The sequence below is a fragment of the Alligator mississippiensis genome, chromosome 2, assembly GCF_030867095.1.
Source record: "Alligator mississippiensis isolate rAllMis1 chromosome 2, rAllMis1, whole genome shotgun sequence".
Lineage (NCBI taxonomy): Eukaryota > Metazoa > Chordata > Crocodylia > Alligatoridae > Alligator > Alligator mississippiensis.
Genome location: NC_081825.1, coordinates 227,510,426 through 227,534,016, shown reverse-complemented (window position 1 = coordinate 227,534,016; position 23,591 = coordinate 227,510,426). Strand labels below are relative to the sequence as shown.

Sequence of the window (23,591 nt, the reverse complement as noted above, 5' to 3'; positions counted from 1 at the left end):
CATTTGCATAGTGTATATATAGAGGCAGTTGCATGATAGCTCAAAGTTTACTTTTGTATATTATGTGTCGGAGGAAGGTGCGTGTGTTGGGGAGGCATTTGGGAGCCCTCCATGGCGCATAGCCCTCACTGCTGGCAACAGCAGTAGCAGGCTGCAGGTCTTCAGGGCATCCGTGGCAGGCAGACCACCCCTCCCCAAGCAATGCATGGATCTGGCCAAGTCCCGGGATTTGCATATAGCAGCAGGGAGTAGGGCCAGGCCTGGAGTTCCCTGTGGCTCACAAGGGGGTCCTGGGACTTGGCTGAAGTGGGAGAGGGCGGGGCTCAGCCCCATGAGGAGTGCAGCGGGGCAGCTGCTGACCAGACCAGATGCAATTAATTGGTGGGTGCCTGCCTAGGGGCTGAATGAAATTGCCTGGTGGGCTGGATGCTGCCTGCAGGCTGTGTTTTACCTGCCCTTGGTTTAGATAATGTAATACTGAACTAGTGTTTGTGTTCAAAGATAAAAGCATCAGCCTGAGTAAGTGTCAGATTTGTGCTGGGCAAAGTGGAACTTTCAGCAGATATAACTTTACCTCTTCCTATTGCTTTTCTCACCCTAATGCAAGAAACAATATTGGAACTGTAGTTTCATCCACTGTCTTGTAACAAGCCTTTGTTTGGCATTGGCAGATTTTTGGAATAAACAAAAATGCTTTTACTGGAAAAGTAGCAAGCTCATGTTGCTGTCTTCTCTTCCTGAATAAAATGGACATAGATGGGGGTTTGTCTTGAATAATCCAACTGTTTAACTGCTTGCAGTACTTCTGGATCATTGCTTATAGGTAACAGTAATTTCTTCTTAATGAACGTCTGTTTCTTTTAGGTTTTCTTCTGAATCTCTGGCTCTTGTATCTGCAGCTCCTTAAAACTAACTCAGCAACATGAAATAAGTCTGGGTTTCTCCATTGCCCCTAAGAATTCTAAATAGGTACCATAACATTGTTACTTTTTCTCTGCTGCTGCTTTGCAAAACTACTTATGAACAGCAGACACGTGGAGCTGTCTGCAGATTTAGGAAGACCACATTGCATCTGTTTGCACTTGGACTATGTCCACACTTGCTGCACTTTGCAGATAGTATACCAGGACAAGAATACTGGTAACATGCCCCTAGCATGGATACATCTTATAGTTTATTCTCTCCTGAGCAAAACAGGCTAGGATATTTTGCTGGCAAAGTAGGTTTTTGAGGGCTTGTTTTTTTTTGTTTGTTTGTTTGTTTTTTTAAGGTCCAGTATCGTGCCTCTTTGCACCTTTGACCAACTCTGCTGGCAGACCTAATTCTGTCTGCACTAAACGTAGTGTGGACAAGGCCTTCTTTTGTTTCTGGAAGGTTGCCTTTGCATTTAGAGGGGCTGGAAACAAATCTTCCTCCCTCCAGCCCCTCCATGGCATGCCCACCACTACTAGTAAGGGTGCAAAAAATCCATTTATACATGAGCATTGTGAAATAGGGTGCAGTGACTTGAAGGAAAAATGAGGATGCTTTGAATGTTAATTGGGAGGTTGTTGAAAGATAGTGTTTGATGTGTCCCATTTCCAGGAATAGACTCAAAAGCAAACAATGAGTGCTTGGAAGAAGAAAAAAGAACAGTTCAGTTTTGGAAGAGAAAATGTCAGATAGATAGGAGGAAGTTCAATTATGAAATGCTTGTAATATAGATTGACATACTGGTGCCAGAGCTGCTTTAACAAAACTTATTCTGTAGTACCTTTGAAAACCAATTTCAAAGGGTTAATTTTGACTCTGGATGCAGGTAACCTTTTCTTGTTGATATTGATGTCTGGTATTAATGGGCAAATCTGACAAGCAAGGTAAAACTAAGCCTGGTATAAATATGCACAGTATCCACTTATAGTCACAACTGCTATGTGTTTAACTTGCCCTAACGGTTAAATTTTTGTTATGTAATTTAAAGCCACATAAACCCAAGCGGCCTGGTCCTATTCTCTCCTTTGTGCTTAGAATTTGAGAATAAGTTGGGAATGGCCCTCAATTCTTACTAGGTCTTTCTTTTAAAAACTGAATCAGGTATAAGAAGTTCATGGGGTATATTTTTGGTCCCATAACCTTTTCTCCTTTCTACCATAAAAATGTTTTAGTGTTGTTTCAGTAACTGCTGATTCTGGGGGAAAAAAAAGAAAACAATCACATCTCATCCATGTTTGCAAAATGGGAAGGACAAATTACATAGTAACACTTCAGAATATATTTGATATTTTCATTGCATGCTCAGCATGCAAGTCTGATGCTGGCTCTCTTATCTGTGGAGACAGTGTGCAAATTAGCAGGTTTATGCATCCTTGGTGAGAACAGTGTTTAGCCATACCCTTAGATGCTGAGACCTGTTTGAGAGTTGCATGAAAGTAACTTTCTGGTATAGGTTTCTTAAACGAAAAAAGAGTGAGGCTGTTTATGCTGTGGATGGTGTAGCTACAGTGTATTAGGGGTGTGTAAGGTGCAATTCTGATTGTTGTGACTTAGTAAAAGCTCCTAATGCATACACAATAATACTAGGAAATCTGTACTTATATTGTTGCCACTTGTTTTTCCCATGGGTGAGGTGTACTGAGTGGAATGAACCATGCAGTAAAAGAGATTCATTGTTACAATATAAGCTCCCTAAGAAAACTTTGGTATAGTAGGACAGCGTACTGTACCTCTTGGTAAAGCACTTGTAGTACAGATGAGATTGGCCCTTTTAGTGTTACCTGTACTTTCTGATTGTACCTCTTAAGTGCTATTCTTGATTACTTGTGACCACTTCAAGTAGATCATCCCTGGATTGGCTTCATTTGTTTGTATTTGTAATGCAGGGAGCTCTTCACTGCACCATACTGTTTTCACTCTACTTATCTCTTGTTCCCCTGTAGTAGCATTCTTTGCTCATTTTCTGCAGTCAGATTAATCATGTGGTGTGTCTGATTGATTGGCATTGGGTCTGGATTGTGTCTTTTATAACTTAACTATCAACATTTGTGTTTGGTTTAAGAAACTTGAATTAATATGAATTTATGGTCCTAAGGGAAATAAAGTTTATTGCTGGCTGATGGCTTAGTGCTGGGTACCTCTGAATTGGTGACAAAGCTAAGCTGTACTGGTAGCATGAAAAAATCTTTGTTTCTGAGTTATAATCTTTAGGTTGCTAAAATGGCTGTCCTCACACTAGCAAATAACTCAACACTGAGTCAGGGCACCTGTTGCTGAAAACAGTTGTCAGGAAAGAGCCTGTTTTCTAGTGTGGAAGAGCAATTGCCTGTTCTCAAAAAAAGCCAAACTTGCTGTGATGTTTACTGTGCTTTATAAGGCTGAATTCTATATGGTTTTTATTTCCAGCTTTCTGAAACTCTTTTAGATTAAAACTTAATTCCTCTGATTAATTCCTTACTGATTGCAATACCAATAGTCTGTAATAGTGGTATTCAACCTCCTAACCCAGGTGTGGGCAATTATTTTGGCTGGAGGGCGCCTTAATGAGTTTTGGTGAGCTGTTGAGGGCCAGAAGGGCAGCCCTGCCCCTTGATGGGTGCCCCACCCCCTGGTCCTTATCTTGGGACTGGAAGTCCCACCTCTGGCCTCCAACCTTTGCCACCGGAAGTCCCTCCCCTTGCCCCAGAAGTATTCTTTTTGAGACGGATGGGTGCTGCCATCTTGAAACTAGAAAAGAACCCAAATCATATACTAAAAAAAATAGGTGCACCAATACATCAGTCCCATATTGGATCAGCACTGGTACTCAACTCAGAGGAAAATTGAGTGGTGGCAATCGGCTTTTTTGTCTGATCTGGCTGATTGTCTGCAGGCTGTTGTGGGGGAAGGGAAGTGGCTGAGGGGGGCGGGGGCGATTTGAGGCCTCTGGGGTGGGGGATGGAGTAGGGCTAGGGCAGGTGCTGCCTGGCAGGGCGGGGCACAAGATGGAACTGCGGCCCATCCGGGGAGCAGGGGGGAGGGGCTCCTGCCACTGCACATACCTTGGGAGGTTATGGGGGGGTGCCCCCAGATCTGCACGTGGGGCAGGGGGGCTTCAGCCTGGGGCCAGGGCTGTGTGGAGATCTTCCTGGCTGGGGACTGGGCCGGGCTGCGCTTGGGGCACGTGGTGGCGGCACTGGGAGCGGAGGCTGCAGCCACCCCAAAATTTGCCGTAGCCCCCACTCTCCATGCTGCTGCTGCAGTGCACCAAATGCAGCCCTGCCCAGCCACAGCTGGGAAGAGCCTGGCAGCCTGGCCTTGTACCCCCAAATCTGCACACGGGGCATGTAGCAGCAGGAGCTGCCCCCCCCCCCTTCCTACAGCTGACTTACTAGCCAGACTCTGCTCTCCACGTTGCAGGGCTGCAAATTGAATCGGTATCAGCCAGTATGGCTTGTTAACATTTGGTCATTGGTATCAGCCCCCAAAATCTCTATTGGTGCACCTCTACTAAAAAAAAAATCAGACATCTACTATAACTTATTTTAATTTTAGTTTAAAAAATGCTTCTGTCCTGATTTGTTCAGGATCAGGGCTGTCCTTAGGGGTGGGGTGAATCGGGGTAATGGCCTGGGGTCCCATGGAGCTGGGTGGAGTGTGGTGACTTCGTGTCCAGCTGTTCAGCCTCCGCCCCCATACTGCTGAATCCGTTGTGGGCTTCTTCACGTCTGGGGTGCACAGGGGCGGGGCCCCACAAAGGCTGATTTGCCCTGTGCCCCGCAGCCTGCTTGGGTCATCTCTGCTCAGGACTTTGAGCAGGGGGTTGGATGAGATGACCTCCTGAGGTCCCATCCAACCCTAACCCTAATGATTTTATGTGTGTTTGCTTAGCTGAGTGTATCTAGAGGCAATTGCATAATAGTTCAAAATAGTCTTACTCTTGTATCATGTGTGCACACAGGAGTACGGGGGTGTGGTTTGGGTGTGGGGTATGTGGTTGAGGTGGGGGCTGTGGGAGGGTGGGGGTATGGTGGGTGGAGTTGGGTGTGTGTGTGTGGAAACAGGGGGCCTTGGAGTCCCTGGAGTATGCCAGTCCCTGGAGATACATGTGCTGGTAGCAAGTGGGGTCAGCCCCACCCGGCCCCATAGCTTGCAGCTCCCCATGCTCCTGCCCCAGTCCCCGGCCGCAGGTGGTGGCAGCATGCAGGGCCAGCCCCATCCACCTCTAACACACAGTGCTTGGTGGACTGTGTTCAGCCTGTGAGCCGTATTTTGCCCACCCCTGCTCTAACCTGTGAAGTCATATCATCCAGTCTGTGGGTCTCTTCACAGGTCCAGTAATTTGGTGGCAGGCAGAGATGACTTGAGCAGGGTGCAGGGCCTGGGGCAAATCAGCCTGTGCAGGGCCCTGCCCTCGGACACAAGGAAGCCTGCAATGGATTTGGCAGCAATGGGGAGGGTGGGGTCCGAGTGGCCTGATTCAGTGGCAGGATGGGGGGGCGGGACACGATGACAACGTGTCGAATGGCCGGATGTGAAGCTGGCAGCAGCACAGTTGCTGCAGCCGCTCTGCCCAGCCCTGTGGGGCCCCTGAAAGTGCAGGACCTGGGGCGGTTGCCCCAATTCACCCCCCCCCCCCCCCCCCCCACTTAGGGACAGCCCTGGTGGCAGGGAAGGTGATTGGATTAACTGCTGTTCCCCTGCCAACTTTCTGAACCTGTGGGGAGCCCTATGGGCTGTATGATGTGGCTGTGTGCGCTGTATAACCAGTGCATAGGATCATGTCAGTGAATGGCTGGATTGCAGCCATAGACTCACCTTGCATGCAGAAACTGGCTCACAGTTCAACCCCATGCTGTTCTTCCAGCCCACAGGGGCAGAAGGTTGAGTACCACTGGTTTATAATCTTTAACTCTGTTCAGTAGTATTCCAAGGCTAAGAAATTACTTCTGTCCTAAGGGTGGGCAGCTATCTGTAACTGCTAGCATGATAGATGATTGTTGCATTGGCTAAAAATTACAGGACATCTTTATATTTATATTTGTGTTGCAGGAATAATTTAGAACTAGCACATTACAAAACTTGTTTTTTTTTTGCAGTAAATTGTTTCTTTTTCTTTCTTCAGGTACTATTGTAATTATAACAAGAATCTGAGGCACAATGGGAGACGATAGCGAATGGATGAAACTGCCCATTGACCAGAAGTGTGAACACAAGGTAGGAAGGAGATATTTTTCTTGCCTTGTTCTGTTTACTCAGTGAGCATGATTCCTTTTTACTTCTGTATTTACTAATAGCACAAAAAACTGGTAGAATACAGATAATCCTGCATTGGGTGGGTCCTTTTTTGAAGCTGCCCCAGTTTTACTTCAACAGAAAATTGAAACCAGACAGTAAGTGGTATTTCTTGAACAGAACTTAAATTATGTGGTGGCCTAATCTGAATAGATCCGTTTGTGATATTCCACATATATAATAGATGTGTCTGTATCAGCTTATCAACAATTGAACTGCTTCTGGAAACCTGTGAGGAGGGATGGAAAGAATTGACAGTCACTTAGTGATCATTCTTTACCAAGAGAACAGTGGATGTGTATTGTCTTATTATCCAGCTTCCAGTGACTTGCAGAGAGAGATCGTGAGATGACTGATGTAGAGTAAATGTCTCAATCCGTAGAGAAGAAATAAACTTTTACTGTTTTGAATTAATGTGGCTTACTCTTGGTTTTTGGGGTGGGAGGTGGAGGGGGAAATGTACTATCATATTTAAGTGTGCTTCTGTGCATGATTTCCTTTTTTTTTTTCCTCCCTAGCTGTGGAAAGCCAGACTGAATGGCTACGAAGAAGCTCTGAAGCTCTTCCAGAAAATAGATGATGAGAAAAGCCCTGAGTGGTCCAAGTACCTGGGTCTGATAAAAAAATTTGTGACAGACTCCAATGCAGTGGCTCAACTGAAAGGATTAGAAGCAGCACTTGCCTACGTTGAAAATGCTCATGTAGCAGGAAAGTAAGTCCCTTTTTCCTTTTACTAGAGGTGCACTGATACATTGGTCCTATATCGGATCGGCACCGATATAGGGGAAAATTGAAAACATTGGAAATCGGCATTTTGCCTGATGTGGCTGATAACGTGACCAATAAATGCCCCGTGCATGCACACAGCCGCAGCGTGGACGGGGCCAGGAGTACAGCCTGGCAGCTTGGAGACCAGCATCTGGCTGGTAAGTCTGGTGTGGGGGAAGGGGTCGGGGGGGAGGGAAGGGGCATGGGGGAGATCAAGGACCGGGAGGGAGGGAGTGGGGCTGGGACAGAGCTGCGAGTGGGTCATCTGGAGGATTTGGGGGGGGCCCCAGGGGCTGTGCTTGGGGTATGTGGCATTGGGAGGGGGCTATGAGAGGGCTACAGTGAATTTTGGGGTGGCTGCAGCTTGGCCCAGCCCCTGGTAGGAAGCCCCACCCCATGCAGATCTGGGGGCACAAGGCCCTCATGGCCTCCCGAGGTGCATGCAGGGCAGAAACTGCACCACCACCGCCTCCCCCCCCCACGCACCCCCTAGATGGGCTGTTTGCGGCTCCATCCTCTGCCCTGCCCAGGCTGAGCAGCGCCTGCCCCTGCCCTACTCCCTCCCTCACTGCAGGGGGCCTCAGTCTGTGCGCGTGCACACCCCCGAAGCCCAGTGCTAGTCTCCAAGCTGCCCAGCTGCATATCAGAATCGGATCGATATTGGCCGATTATGGCTTCTTAAAAATTGGCCGTTGGTATCGCCCCAAAAATCTCTTATTAGTGTGCCCCTGCTTTAAACTATTACAAATAACACTGTAAATGTGCCCCACTTAGGAAGGGCTCTGTTAGCTCAGGCAGACATCACTTAACAGCATTTCTACATGTTACCCTTTTGTTAATTTGAGGAGGATTTATTTTCTGATGTAGAGAAACTGTTAGTGGGTGGCTGTTAGTTTTCCTGCTGGTATGTTCTCTGTACTGTCAGTTATTAGACTGTTCTGATGCTGTTACGTTTAGGGTTTTGGACATAATCTCTTCTGATATTATTAATACAAATTGGTTAAATTCTGAAATGGGAAAAAGTGAGACACAAGAGTTGAAGAATGGATGGCAAAAGTTAAAGTTCCTGTTCTTAATTTACTGTAAAACTAAGTGATTTGATGCTTTAAATCCTCTCGTGTTATAAGAAATTCACAAGTTAAAATCTTTCTAATGACATTTGAAAGTCTCATTCCTCTAACTCAAATAGGGACTGAAACTAATTTCTTTCAAAGCCTTGCAGTAGTACTTAATAGTCTACCAGGTATTTGTGCCAATACTATACATTACTTTGTTTTAAAATGCATTTTCGCAATAAACAGAGCTTCTTTTGGGTTACTGTGACTGACAAATATCTGAATGGATTTTTATTTTTATTGTCTCTATAGTAATTTTATTGTCCAATATATAGTGTAGTACAACCATCTCTTCCTAAAACTCAACTTTTTGGTTAATTCTCTTGGGTGCTACTGAAGATCTTGTGTGCCTGCTATGAAAGGATATTTCTTTATGAAAAAAAGAGAAGTAGACTTTTTTTATGAATGTCTAGGGCTGAGAAAATCACTTGGACATTTTGCTAGTCTCATAAGGAACATATAGGAATAGTGGTGTGGGATACAGATGCTTTTTCTGTGGAGGTTGAGGTGAAACTTTATTTTTCTCTTTGATATGTAATGAGATTTCTTTTTAATCCAATGACTTTGTTCTGTTAACTTGCAGAGAAAGTAACATGTGGCTGGAGGAAAGAAAAGATGACCAGTTAAGGGAGTCATTTTTCAGAATTTATTTGCTCAGAACAGCATGAAAAAAACATAGATGTGCATACCTGGATTTTTAATATGAAATAAGCAAGCTAGTAGGTCAGCCTATTCTGCTGGATGTAGCAACAGGAATTGGCTAATCTTAAATCAGTAGGTTAACAAAGTGCCCCCAGAAATTGTTGATTACATTCTTATTCCAATGACTGGGAATTGCATGGTTAGTCCATGCAACCAGAATTGCATGTGTACTGGCTGTTATGGACATATCTTTTCAATTTTTGAATTAACTCTTGGATCTTTAGAATAGTTTGTCCTTAGCAATCCAGAATTGCTAGTAGCAATGCTGTCCCAATCTTTATAACGGCCTGCTTTCATAGTTTAATAGTAGAGTTTATTGAGCAAGATCCACTTTGCCAATAATTCAATAAAAAAAATGGCAGTTTAATCCATATTTTATATATTTTTCTCTGCGTAATGAATTCTAATTCCTTAAAAGAGGAAATACTATATATTGTAATGATACTTTGTCAGTATCTAAAAAGATAGCAGGCTACTATATTTAAGGGCTGGTTTCTGTAGAATAACAGCCTGCCTCTGTGAAATAGCATATTCACCTTAACTTTCTTCTAAATCCCTCCTTGAACTCACTTTTTAAAAAAAATCTTGCAGAATATACTGTCCCATGCCCAGCTTCTAACTTTAAATGGTTCTGGTAATTTAGAACAAACGGTTCCATAGCAGAGTATGCAATCTTCCTAGGGTCAGGTCTTATTGTGCTAAGCTTAGCTTGCAAATGCCTTGGGGATGGTCTGCATCTTCTTCTTTTACGTGAAAAGTACTGTCTGTGTTTTTGTGCAGTGTACTTATAAAATAACGTAAGGTTTGATGCCTTGAATTCTTAGATGTCATCTCCTGGGGAGGTAATACAGTCTAGGGTTAGCATAATAGTGTTTCTTAGTAGGCAACTGTCGATCCTTCTGAATAATGGTGTATGCATGAGAGGTCACCTAGACCTTTTGACGCATATGCCTAGGCAAGACTGTGGAGGATGCCCAGACCTTCCATCGCACCCTTAGACCATTGACACACAAACCAAAGGCCAGGCTGAGTCTGGATGTTCAGTGCCTCAATGGCAGTCATTATGTATGTCCAGGAATTGAACACTGGTCTCGTGTGTGGCAGATGTGGATTCCACCACTGAACCACAACAGCGGGTTAATAATATTTATGAGTTTAAAATAATGCCTTGTGCCTGCAACTAGATTACAATGTAAAAATAAAAGGGACAATAGGCTCATGAAAGAAGGTGAGTGGTGAGGCGTGCCCATGGGCTTGTCAGCAGTATGTGCAGAGTCCAGTAATGTCACCGTGGTTGACCTAAATAGGATTTAACTTCTATGAAGTGAGGTTTAGTAAGTTCTTGCCCAGATCTTGGGCATTACTAAGTGTAAATTTCCCCTGATGATAGAGCTAATTATGTGCTTGTACTATTTGAAAGTAAAAATTTATCTCCTTTCAGGACAACGGGTGAAGTGGTTTCTGGAGTTGTAAATAAAGTGTTCAATCAGCCAAAAGCCAGAGCAAAGGAGTTGGGCATAGACATGTGTCTAATGTATATAGAAATTGAGAAAGGGGAACCAGTCCAAGAAGAATTACTCAAAGGTCTGGACAACAAAAACCCTAAGATCATAGTAGCATGTATAGAGACTCTGAGGAAAGCGCTAAGGTAAGGTCTTTTTGTCTTGCTCTTTTGTAAAAGCATGAGGGTTTATTATGAGCCTTTAGAGAGGTTCATGGAATTCTGTATTGCTGAATCTTTTTAACGTAACTTTAGTGAATTCATATACATTGCCCTGAGAGCTGCTGTGGAGGATAGTCAGATGTAAGTGTTGTCTATCCAGTTGCTGGTCATGTATCTGGGTCAATTTTACTCTTGGCAACTGATTTGCCACGTTTTGGTTTTAATGAAAATGCTTTACTGAGTAGTATAAGATTTCTGGGCATTATGGGGCACATCCAGATGAGCATGCCCATGAGGTATATGGGGCCACAAACATGTTGGCAGCGCCACGTACTGCACAGTCAGGTGTTCTCCACGCTGCAAGGGTGAGCTGCCCTAGGTTTTTTTTCCCTGTGGTGTCGTTTTTTTGGGTTCTTTTTATTCGTTTGGGGGTTTTTTTTGTTTTTAACCCGGGGGGGCGGGGAGTGAAGCCGGGCTGCCCGGACCTGTGCTGTGGCTGCTAGCAAGGCTTTGCCTGGCAGGATTACTGCGGCTCCAGCCCCGGAAGGCCCTCAGAACCCCAGGTAAGGCTGCTGGGGCCAGTCCATTGCTGGTCCCAGCCTCCCCTACTGCCCCGGTGTAACTTGCTAGGTGCCAAAGTTTGTTATATCAGGGCTCATCAGGAGACCGTATCCGGAAAAATGTAAGTTAACTTGCCTTAATTCAAGACTGCAGCCTTTCTCCTTTTACTGTTTCTTAAAACCAATTTTATGGGAAGACTTGTATCTCATAACTCTTGGAAAGCTAAACAAAAATTGCACCTGCTGGTTTCTGAGCCACCTGGTTTCGGTGAGATGACCCTGGCTCGCTAATTATCTGGTTCAACAAGTAAGAAAATGACACATGCTTTAACTGCAGTTTACCTCCCAGGATAGTCAAAGGAGATTCTAGCATGATTTAAAAAAAAAAAAGAAATAGGTCACAAGCTTTAGTCTTTGGATTAAGGGCTTTGAAGCAGTTTAAATACCTGGTTTTATCATCCAGATCTGGGTTTGGGAGGCAAATAAGTGTGATAGGGTGGGTGTTTTTTAAGTCTCAGACATCGTAACTACAGCTTCAGACTACTAAATGATGGCAGTAAATACAGAACAACTTCATAATAGTGCACAGTGTGACAAAATTTAGTACTTGACTTGGTTTATGAAAGGCATCAGCTATACAGGTAGCTCTGTCTAGAGCCCCAGCTGTGCCAAGATATTAAGTTGATGACACTTTTTGTGAGCGAGTCTTCTGGACTTTACACTTCAGCATTGACCCACCTTCATATTTTTATTTTTCAGTGAATTTGGCTCAAAAATAATCTCACTAAAGCCAATAATAAAAGTACTGCCAAAACTTTTTGAGTCTCGAGAGAAGGCTGTTCGAGATGAAGCCAAACTCCTTGCTGTGGAGATCTATCGTTGGATAAGAGATGCTCTGAGACCCCCGCTACAGAACATAAATTCTGTCCAGGTATGCTGTTGGTAGTATCTGAGTAAGATATGAATGAACCATTGGTTCAAACATTTTCTGTGTTTTAAAATGCTTCACCAACCTCCTTATTATATGCCAGATGGGGTATTTTCGCTTAAATCTCTCTTGTGCCTTTTTGGCTTGCAGGAAACTGTATCTAGTGGGTTATGGAATAGAGAAAATCCCACACAATTTACTGATTCGTTTGATGCACTGGCTGGGGAAATTTTTAGCTACTTGCACGATTTCACAATGATTACACACTTAATTCATACAACACAATTTTATTTTAAAATTCTCTGCTACACATATAACACTGCTTAGCTTTAAGAAATACCACAAACATTAAGAACACAATAACTACATATATCAGAAACAATGCTCCAAATGTACTTCCTTCCCAAACAATTACAACTCAAAGTTAAATTTGAATCAATACTATTATTTTCATAATATACTTACAATCCTAGAATTCCGAGAAGCCAAACACTTAGATATGGTTTCATTCCTCAATAGTAGAATTTAATGGGTTGCCCTCAGTAATACGGTTCAATGGGCTGGCCTCAATACTGATAGGACTAAGTCCCCTTCCTTCAGTCCCTTTCGGGTGCTCCGCAGCTTCAGCGTGAACTAAGAGATTTGTGTTCACGGAGAGGGTGGTTCAGGTGATCAGTCTGATCTGGCCTACACTTGCGATTCTTCCTTCGTTGTTCTGCAAGTGAGGTTACCTCCAAACTGGAACAGTAGGTTACAGTTTTTATTGAGTGAGTTGCTGTCTTGGGCCCCTCCTACCCAAACCTGTCACTACTCCCAAATTTGGGCTCAAATCTTACTCAACGGATTTCTGCTGGGTTCAGTTTCTTTTGTTGATCATTTAATTACTTTGAGGAATTTCCTTTCTTTCCAATCTTTTAAAAGGCTCCTAGGTTTTGATTTCTCGGAATGTGGGATGTTTGCTTAAGGGTCATTTTTAGGTTAACTTTGTTAAAGGCCTCTAAAGATAAAATTAAAGAGTTAAGACTTTGAGCAAAGTCAGGACCTTCCGCACATAGACCAAAACAATGGCCTAGATAAGAAGATGAATCTTGTCTTCTTCCTAAACTGGCTAATGGGCAACTATTACAAACATTCAAGCTATTACATTCAATATGACAGAAACTTTTACTATTGGCCAAAAACTTCCAAGCATTGTCTTCTATAAAATAGTTTCTTAAGCTTCTGTAGCTTTACAAATGGAAACTGAGGTTCAGCATTCTAGTTGGACTCAGGAAAGACTTTCTATGAGTCAAAATAAAAAGGATGGTGATTCCTTCTTTGTGAAAGTATTTGTCATCCTTTGTGCAACTAGGTCAGGGATGTCCAACCTTTTTGAATGTGGGGCTGGATCATGAACTTTTTATTACCCAGTGGGCTGGCGAGCCATATTCAAAGACCTTGCAGGAAGCGGTATCACATCACCCCCACCCCCCGAAATGGAAGTACAGTGTTTACTTTAGTTTCCTGTCGCAGTACCTCGGGCCTCGGAAAACAGCTTGGAGGGTCGTGTGGCGCCCGTGGGCTTTATGTTGGACAAGTCTGAACTAGGTAGTTGGTAAATGTCTTGCATCAGAATTGGCCTAGTCTAGCAGTTCCCAAATTCTGACAGACTGTGCACCAGCAGTTTAAAATGATACAACCTTAAATACCACCAGCAATTTTTTCAGTTCAACCTTAAGTACCACCAGCAATTTTTTGTCATATACAGTAATTTATAATAAATCTGTTTAACACATACCACTGACAGGTTGTCTGCATACCACTGGTGGTAAGTGCACCACAGTTTGGGAACCGCTGGCCTAGCCCAACCCTCCTTATCCTGTAAACTTGTTGCCCTCATTATATGTATAGTAGAAATGTGAAACTGTCCTATACTCTCAATCATTTTTTTTTTAAGAGAAATCTAGACTGTAACCCCTTCACATAAGCCAGAAATGACCAGTTCCAATCATTCTAGCCAGATAGTGTAAAAATTCACTGCTATCTGGTATTATTCTATGTAACGCGCACACTTGATTAAATAGTAAACGTATTGTGCTGCTGGTGGAAGACTACCTCTAGCCAACACCACAGTAGCAGAACAAATATTGTAGTTTAATATAATACCATTGTATGTGAACTATTGCAAGGATACCCCATCCAGACAAGTTTAAAAGCATTCCTATCGACTAAGGAGGAACCATACTGCCTTTAGTAATGTTTTGCTTGGCTGGAATACATATTATATTAGTGATGCCTTGTGACTTTCTACAGCTAAAAGAGCTAGAGGAAGAATGGGTCAAAGTACAACCAGCAGCTCCCAAACAGACTCGATTTTTACGTTCTCAGCAAGAGCTGAAAGCAAAGTTTGAGCAGCAGCAGGCAGCTGGAGGTGATGCAGATGGAGGTAATGTATTTGATCTCAATCTTCAGTTGGGAATACAACATTATTATTATTATTATTATTATTATTATTATTATTATTATTATTACAAGACTAATGATGAAATAGAACAGGTGAAAAAGGTGCTTTTAATTTAAACTGATATGAAGATGTGTAGAGCACACCAGGCCTTCTGAAATGACAGCTGGTGGAGAAGATAGTAACTGAAAAAGCTTCCTACTTCTGGAGTAGCAGATTTTGCTACCATCCATATTCCACTTTTGTTGCCGTCCTTGAGTAAGTAGAATATGGCGATATTTAAGAATTACCCAAGTCTCTCTTCTCATGCCTGTCTGTTAACCTGTCCTCCATCTGCAGGAGGAGATGATGGGGACGAGGTGGTCCCACAGGTGGATGCATATGAGCTTCTGGAAGCCGTGGAAATTCTTTCCAAACTTCCCAAAGACTTTTATGACAAAATAGTGAGTACAGCTTTAACTGCTCCTAGTAAGTCGTGTTGAGATCCCATACCAAAAAGATGTGGGCTGATGGTGTTTAAGACTAACTTATCTCCTGCAGAATGGAGTAATGCTACAGAAACAGTAGTAGGGAGATGGTTTGCAAAATATCAGCCCTTTAATCTGTCAGCAAAATGGATATAAGTTCAAGAAAGCAAGATGAAAACTGAAATGTACACTCCAACATTTTGTTGCAACCTCTAAGCTTAGAATAGATGAAGACATTAAAAATTGTTGAATTTCTTGGGTCAAAGTTGAACTGTCTTGAAACAAATTTTCCTGGAGCTGCTAAATGTCTGTGCTGTATGCAAATGTGGAAGCATTGTCTTGCAGGAAGCCAAAAAGTGGCAAGAGAGGAAAGAAGCCCTAGAAGCTGTTGAAATTTTGGTGAAGAATCCCAAACTGGAAGCAGGAGACTATGCAGACTTGGTTAGAGTTCTTAAAAAGGTAAATATCTCTGCACTGCATATAGTAGGCCGTTGTTCTGTCAGTGAACTCCTTAATTCCAGAAGACTATACCTCACATCTGAAAAGGCACTGTTGAGCACTGTTTTCTTGAACAGAAGTCCCATTCCTAATACTATGTATATGCAAGTTACTTTCAGCATTACATCTTGGACTGATGAGACCCTTTGGGTATTTAAGTTATTTTGGCTTTTTTGGTGACAGACAGGGGGGACAAGGCTGAACTCCTCAACAAGTTCTTTGCCTCAGTGTTCCTAAGTGAGGGGCACGACAAGTCTCTCACTGGGGTTGTAGAGAGGCAGCAGCAAGGCGCCAGACTTCCATACGTAGATCCTGAGGTGGTGCAGAGTCACTTGGAAGAACTGGATGCCTTTAAGTCAGCAGGCCTGGATGAGCTCCATCCGAGAGTACTGAAGGCACTGGTCGACATCATTGCAGAGCCACTGGCGGGAATATTCGAACACTCGTGGCGCACGGGCCAAGTCCCAGAGGACTGGAAAAGGGCTAACGTGGTCCCCATTTTCAAGAAGGGGAGGAAGGAGGACCCGGGCAACTATAGGCCAGTCAGTCTCACCTCCATCCTTGGTAAAGTCTTTGAAAAAATTATCAAGGCTCACATTTGTGAGAGCCCAGCAGGGCAAATTATGCTGAGGGGAAACCAGCACGGGTTTGTGGCAGGCAGATCGTGCCTGACCAATCTAGTCTTCTTCTATGACCAGGTTACAAAACGCCTGGACACAGGAGGTGGGGCGGATGTCGTATACTTAGACTTCAGGAAGGCCTTCGATACGGTATCCCACCCCATACTGGTGAACAAGTTAAGAGGCTGTGACTTGGATGACTACACAGTCCGGTGGGTGGCGAATTGGCTGGAGGGTCGCACCCAGAGAGTCGTGGTGGATGGGTCGGTCTCGACCTGGAAGGGTGTGGGCAGTGGGGTCCCGCAGGGCTCAGTCCTTGGACCGATACTCTTTAATGTCTTCATCAGTGACTTGGACGAGGGAGTCAAATGTACTCTGTCCAAGTTTGCAGATGACACAAAGCTATGGGGAGAAGTGGACACGCCGGAGGGCAGGGAACAGCTGCAGGCAGACCTGGATAGGTTGGACAAGTGGGGAGAAAACAAGAGGATGCAGTTCAACAAGGAGAAATGCAAAGTGCTGCACCTAGGGAGGAAAAATGTCCAGCACACCTACAGCCTAGGGAATGACCTGCTGGGTGACACAGAGGTGGAAAGGGATCTTGGAGTCCTAGTGGACTCCAAGATGAACATGAGCCGGCAGCGTGACGAAGCCATCAGAAAAGCCAGTGGCACTTTATCGTGCATCAGCAGATGCATGACGAATAGGTCCAGGGAGGTGATACTTCCCCTCAATAGGGCGCTGGTCAGACCGCAGTTGGAGTACTGCGTGCAATTCTAGGCGCCACACTTCAAGAAGGATGCGGATAACCTGGAGAGGGTCCAGAGAAGGGCAACTCGTATGGTCAAGGGCCTGCAGACCAAGCCCTATGAGGAGAGACTAGAGAAACTGGACCTTTTCAGCCTCTGCAAGAGAAGGTTGAGAGGCGACCTTGTGGCTGCCTATAAGTTCATCACGGGGGCACAGAAGGGAATTGGTGAGTATTTATTCACCAAGGCGCCCCCGGGGGTTACAAGAAACAATGGCCACAAGCTAGCAGAGAGCAGATTTAGATTGGACATTAGGAAGAACTTCTTCACAGTTCGAGTGGCCAAGGTCTGGAACGGGCTCCCAAGGGAGGTGGTGCTCTCCCCTACCCTGGGGGTCTTCAAGAGGAGGTTAGATGAGTATCTAGCTGGGGTCATCTAGACCCAGCACTCTTTCCTGCTTATGCAGGGGGTCGGACTCGATGATCTATTGAGGTCCCTTCTGACCCTAACATCTATGAATCTATGAAAGTTGGTGAAACCTGCAGGTTTGTTAGAATCTGTTTTTGTAGCAGACCTCTCCTCAACCAAAGATAATTGGCCTGTGTACAACTACTTGTAAAAATAGTTGAAGGGCATCTTAGAATAAAGCAGGTTGGTGAACAGTACTACAGAGCACCAGCTCATCCCTCATTTTGATTACTGTATCTGACACTGGGCACGTCTACACATTCATTTAATGCACTATAATTAGCTACTAACTGCACCATAATCGGCGCTACTGTGCATTAGCACAGATGAATGTTTGTTTTTTTTAGTGATTTTAATGCGCATTAAACAAAATCCTATTTATTAGCATGGGTTTTGACTGCCACATCAATGTGCAGTAGAACTTATGTTCTGCACATTAAGAGTCTTGTGTAGACGTGCCCACTGTTAAGGATATGGCAGAGTTGCAGGGAATTCAGAGAGGTACAGTGTCCTACTCATGGAAAAACCTGTTTGTGAAGAGTGGAAAAAACCCTGAGCGAGTGCTTACTTTTGATGGAAATAAAAAAAGGATAGAGACAATGGGTAGCGATTGAGTATTGGGCTCTACAGCCACACTTGCAGATGTTCATTGAGCTGATAATTCCTTACTCAGCACAAATCAGTGGTCCTCTGAGAAACGGATGCCCATTGCCTAGAGAAAATAATACACACAGATCTTTTTATTATGCAAAAACAAAGACATTTGGTGAAATTAAATGCACTGCTTCTAAATGCTAAATACTTTAGCAAACATAGGATAATATATAGTTCTAGCAGAATTGGTTGTCATATAACTTTGGAGGCAAAGTAGCTGTCCAGATTTAAAATGGATTGGATATTTGTATTCATAACTATTCAGTTGTTATGGCAAAGATTTTAAAATAGAAATGGAAAAGAGAAAAAAAACCCCATGTTTCAGAGAAAAAGGCAACTTTTGATTTGGTTTTGGTCAAAAATACTAGGACAGATCTCTCAGATTTCTGCAACAGGCAGTCTTGAATGTTCCTTTTGAAACTGGTGCTGTCTACTGTAGGGGGATACTCAACTAGATAGACCTGTTGTCTCTTCCCAGAAGGTAGCTGTTGTACCTTAATCTTATCTAAGAGACTGTAGGGCAGGGGTGGGCAAAACGGTGGTTTTGGCTAGTGGTTGGACTCCATTTCCAAGCAGCCCCTGCTCGTATTGATGTGACAGTGCAGGGCCAGGGTTTCCATGGAGACTGGCCCCAGCAGTGCTAGCAGGGAACTGCTCCGGGGCTGGGCCTGGGATCTTGTAATGGTGACGCCATGATCCAGAGCTGGGGCAGAGCTGCTATCTGCTGCCCGCGTGCCCCAGGCACCCCCTTTCCCTCACCCAGGTCTGGGGTATGTGAGCAGTGGATCCCCAGCTCCAGACCACATTGTTACCACTTCAGGATGCCAGCCCTGGCCCCATACAGTTCCCCACCCAGCTGCGACCCCTGCCAGCGTTGCTGGGGCCAGTCTCTGTGGAAACCCTGGCCCCATACTGTCACAGCTACTGGGGTCTCCATGGGAACTAGCTATGCAATCAGCGACTGCTGAGAAGTGGAGCCCACTGTGGGCCGGATCCCACCCATGGGCCAGACTTTGCCTGCCCCTGCTCTAGGGAGTGGTCATGTTTTCCCCATTCATGCCAAACTACCTAAGATAATGGAACCAGATGCTTCTGACACTTATTACAATCCTAATTTTCCAAGATAATTATTTGGGGTCAGCAGCGAGTAAAATGTCCATCTGTCTGTCGTGCCCTCCCTCCCTCCTCCTCCTCCTCCTCCTCCCCCCCCCCCCCCCCCCCAACTCTGCAGCTTCTTGGCTGTTCAGAAGTATACATCCAGCTTACAGAGTGTCTGCTGTGATTTATGCATCTGGTTGAGAATAGTGGAGGGGCAAGCAAAACCTGGCCTGTGGGCTGGATCTGGACCACCAGGCACTTTCTGGCCTGTGGTGCCCATCTACAAATTGTGACCACCCAGCCCCTCTGCATGCAAAGGTGGGAGCCAGGTACCTACACCTGCCCCCAATGTACCCTATTGTGCCTCCCTCCCACCCTCATGGGCAGAAGGGCCCAGCCCTGCCAGCACTGGGGCGGGGCTGCTGCTGCAGCCAAACCCAGCGTCCTGCTCCCTCTGAGCAGCAAGAAGGGAAGTGGGGTGGGGGTGGGGCCTGTAGCTGGGTATGGAACTTGGGGCTAGGGCTGGCAGCAGTGCAGAGCCTGCACCCAGGGGGCAGGCTCAGTGCGGAGCTCAGCTGGACAGTATGTGGCTGTGAGGGCAGTGTGGGGACCCCTCCCATACTCCTCCTTCCCCTCCCCCCACATGGTACACAGCCCCAGCAGGGAGTGGGGGCAGCAACAGCAGCAGGGAGGGTACTCGTGGCTGGTTCTGGTCAGCCCTGCACATTGCTGCAAGAGGTATAGCCCCCTTCGGGCCTCTGTATTGCCAGCACTTCCCACACTCACTGCATGGTTGGGAAGCCCCAGGCACAGGAGCCAACTGGGGCAGGGAAGGCAGTGAGGTCCAGTGACTGGGGCTTCTCTCCCCTGCCACGTGAGTGCTGGAGAGTGTTGGCAATACAGAATGCCCGGTGGCGGCTGTGCTCCTCACTGTGGAGAGCTCCTCAGCACTGGGCAGAGTCAGGCACCAGCACCACTGCCTGCTGCTGCACCATGTGGGGAGTATGGGGGTGGCCACACACCCACACCCCCCCTGTGTTGACTACAGGACTTCTGGTCCCAAGATGGTGACTGGGGGGAGCTGCAACTGTCAAGGGATGGGGCTACCCATGTGGCCCTCGACAGCTCGCCAAACCTTGTTAAGCGGCCCTCCTGAAATAACTGTGTGCCTCTGGAATAGTGCATTTGCAGTCCATGCAGCTGTTCATAAAACTTGCCTTTTAGACATAAATGTAGTGAAACATCTCCCAGTGAGAGAACAATATATAAATGCCTTTCCTAAGCTTTAGGTTTGGTTGATACCAATCTATATCGCTTCATACAAGTACTTTTGTTCTTTGAAGTGGGTAAAATTTAATCTAGCCCCTTTTTTATTCCATTGGAAACCCACACTGCTTTCTCCTGACTTTCAAATGTCAGTTAAGCTTGTCTTGCCTAAGTACCTCTAAAGTGTCCTCCTAAAATGGGCCATGAGAAATATTATTGTTCCAGGACATGTGCTCTCTAAATTGAGGCAGATTAATATGAAAAGAAAAAAATATAGAATCCCTTTGGGGAAAAAAACCTGGAATTTAAGGCCTACTACTTACCTTTGACATTGAAGGCAGTCCAGCTGGAGTTGAGTGTGACATCTGTAAAAATGTATGCACTCCTTGAATTCTGGGGCTTGTAGTAGGCGCAGTCAAGCCAAATGACCTTTTCAAATCTGATAACAAGGTATAATTGCACAAACTTTTCTAAGCTTCTCTGAGAAGGGGGCAAACGTTAATCATGGTGCCATAGCATTTTAATATGGACCACAGTAGAAATTTAAGTCTAGCCAGCATTACACACGGTTACTGATTTAGACAGTAAATTTTTGGTTCAGAATGTCAGAACAGTGATGAATAAAGTTTTTGTTTTATTAGCCAGCTCAAATAGTGTGAGCTCACCAAGTACCTGTTTCTCTCTTCACTTTGGATGTCACTGGCTTTGGCTGTCCATTTCAATGCTAAGAATTTTTTGCTGGTTTGATCTTTAATGCTGTTCTTTTTCAGGTTGTTGGGAAGGACACAAATGTTATGTTGGTTGCTTTGGCTGCCAAATGCCTTGCTGGTCTGGCTACTGGCCTCAGGAAGAAATTTGGACAATATGCAGGACATGTAAGTAAGAGTATGTATTTTACTCTGTTACCTTCTTGGTACACGAGTAGTAAAGTTGCTTTAAAAATTAGTACTGAGTTTGTATAACAGCTTGAGGCCAGCATTTCTGTAATAAAGTACATTTGACCTGTATGTATGCATGTTGTTTCAGAAATTTTTACCCTTTAATCTAATAACTAGGAAGTTACATGCAAAGACTTCTGATTATGGTATTAAGTTAAAAGTACCATACTTTGTTGTTGAGGTAGGTGGCTTCATGTTTGTGTGTGTGTGTGTGTGTGTATGTGTGTTTATAGGAACAACTCTTGAATTTCATAATTGTGTTAACTTACTCTACTGCTGTGAAAGCCTTTATTCTTCCCTCTCCCAAGAGAGAGTCTCACATGCTCATACCTCAAGCTTATGTTGAAAATACTTGCTGACCTAAAATGCCACTTTTGAGGATTGATTTTTTTTTTTTTCTTTTCTTTCCTCCCCTTTGTTACCCAGGCCTTGCCTGCCAAAGTGCTTTTCAGAAATTTTGGTTTAATCTCTTACCCTTTTTCCTTTCCTGTAAAATGGCAGAGTCTGTGGGGGATTTATCATCCATAAGGAAGGAAAAGAACCTGTAGTAGATGTCAGCGGCTGGTCTCCATAGCCCTACTCGTTGGGTACAATGGATTTCCAACCTGATTCTCTTTCTAAAGAGCAAGAGAGAGAGCTCTAGGTAACTCTGACAAGAGGGAGTGAAGTGATATTTCTGCCTTCTGTAAAAGTGATTAATTCTGTGACAGATTGGAAAAATACCAGCTTTTGCTGCTGTGGAATTGCTTGTCTTCAGAGCCCTGATTGAGACAAATCGGGCATTGTCCAGGCTACTGTTTAGAGCTGTATTTAGATGCAGGCAAGCACCTTTACTTTGATTCATGTTTTAAAAGTTAACCCTTATGGCCACAGAGTCAGCTAACTGAGAAAAAGCTGAGCTTTTGAAACAGTGAATTGACCTGTAAATTAGTTTGGTTGTGGAGGTGTGATTTATTCAGTACTGTAATAACTTTGAGTTGGACAAACTTGGCAAATAGGCTTTTTTTGCCAGTGAATTTGCTTCAGCCAGATCACTGCATCTGATTTCTTAATATGCAATGAAAACTCTGAGTTATTAGCTAATGTTTAGCAGAATATATGTTAATTCTATGACTGTACATGCAGTACAAACTCTTTCAGAGGTGAATGTGTGATTAAAACATTTTCTTGAAGTTTGATCCAATTGTCTTATGGCAATGAAGTTGTGCCCCAGTCTTTTTTTTTTTAATCTTGGTTTACTGCATTTAAACCTAGTCTTCAGCAGTATGAGAAATCTTATCTTAAGCTTGCATTCTGGTATCAATAGTATTGTTAAAAACTATTTAATTGAAGTCAGGCTTCATGCTTACTTAGAGATGGAATTCAACAAGCTTTGGGAAGGTAGATGGAAAGAAGTTAACACGTGGCTTTATTTCCGCACAACTTTTCTGTGTAATTCACCTCTAAATTTGGGGAATTTCTCTACAGTCCTTGAGCTTGCTTCTGTTCTCTGAGCCCTTCTTGGCACAGTACATACCACTCCATTTCAGCACTGCACATAGGAACAACTCACTGCTGCTTTGATTTTAAAGCTTTTTTTTGTGCTTCCTTTAACCCTTAACAGTTCAGTAGAATTATAGAATTCCTTCTTCCTTTTTGTTTCTTTCCTACATAGATTTTTGTATGCTGCTCATCATTGGTATCTGTGTCCTTTCCAGTAGTGCATTAAGCAATGTCTAACATCCTTTGGCTTATGACTCCATATGAAGTCTGAGCACAGCTGCTGTAATGTTATTTAATTTCTGGCTTGTCACCAACTTGGGAATTTTTGTCCCATGGTTTGGAAATTACTTGTGTAAAATCTTAGCTGCAGTTGCATGATTGACTTGTGAGCTTGCTTGTGAATGGAGGTTTGTTACAAATTGGTAGTTGGCTAGAAGTGATGTGTATATCTGGTTAGATCTTCTTTCTGAGTTAGTGAGACTATTGCCTTGTTGAAAGAGAAAAGGAAAATTCCTGCCCTAAATAAAGCATTGGTCATTTAATTGAGTGGTACCACATTCCGTATGGCAGTCTCATGGACCAAGAAAGGAATGGGTTGCATTTTCAGATCTTGAGTTGAGACTAACTTTAAAAGCTATCCAGAACTCGAGTATCTTGAACTCCAGAAATGCAGATAGGCTGCTGAGTAGTGTTCCCACTAAGCTGTGTGGCATGCGTGGCTGCTCAGGCACGCTCATGCTGCACTGCCAAGCATGCTTGCGTGGCCACGCAGACTCCATGCCGCACAGCTTAGAGGGAATGGTGCTGCTGAGAGATGGGACAGATGCAAATTGTCTGGAAATACTTCTCAAATGTATTATCCTCCCCAGCCCAGCAAAGTAGGGTGATTTGTTGCAGCATTTTTTACTATCATAGTTTTTACTAAACCT

General features: G+C 44.3%; 1 protein-coding gene across 4 annotated transcripts in view; it reads left to right on the top strand.

Moving 5' to 3' along the window:
• CKAP5 (cytoskeleton associated protein 5) overlaps positions 1 to 23,591 on the top strand; it is an 81,721-nt gene that overhangs the window by 9,151 nt on the left and 48,979 nt on the right. For all 4 annotated transcript variants that reach the window (XM_014602225.3, XM_059722824.1, XM_059722825.1 and 1 more), the window contains exons 2-9: positions 6,077 to 6,168; positions 6,765 to 6,958; positions 10,273 to 10,479; positions 11,814 to 11,985; positions 14,275 to 14,407; positions 14,762 to 14,865; positions 15,235 to 15,348; positions 21,013 to 21,117. In XM_014602225.3, the coding sequence (XP_014457711.1) occupies positions 6,112 to 6,168; positions 6,765 to 6,958; positions 10,273 to 10,479; positions 11,814 to 11,985; positions 14,275 to 14,407; positions 14,762 to 14,865; positions 15,235 to 15,348; positions 21,013 to 21,117 (1,086 nt within the window). In that variant the 5' untranslated portion in view covers positions 6,077 to 6,111. The remainder of the gene's footprint in view (positions 1 to 6,076; positions 6,169 to 6,764; positions 6,959 to 10,272; positions 10,480 to 11,813; positions 11,986 to 14,274; positions 14,408 to 14,761; positions 14,866 to 15,234; positions 15,349 to 21,012; positions 21,118 to 23,591) is intronic.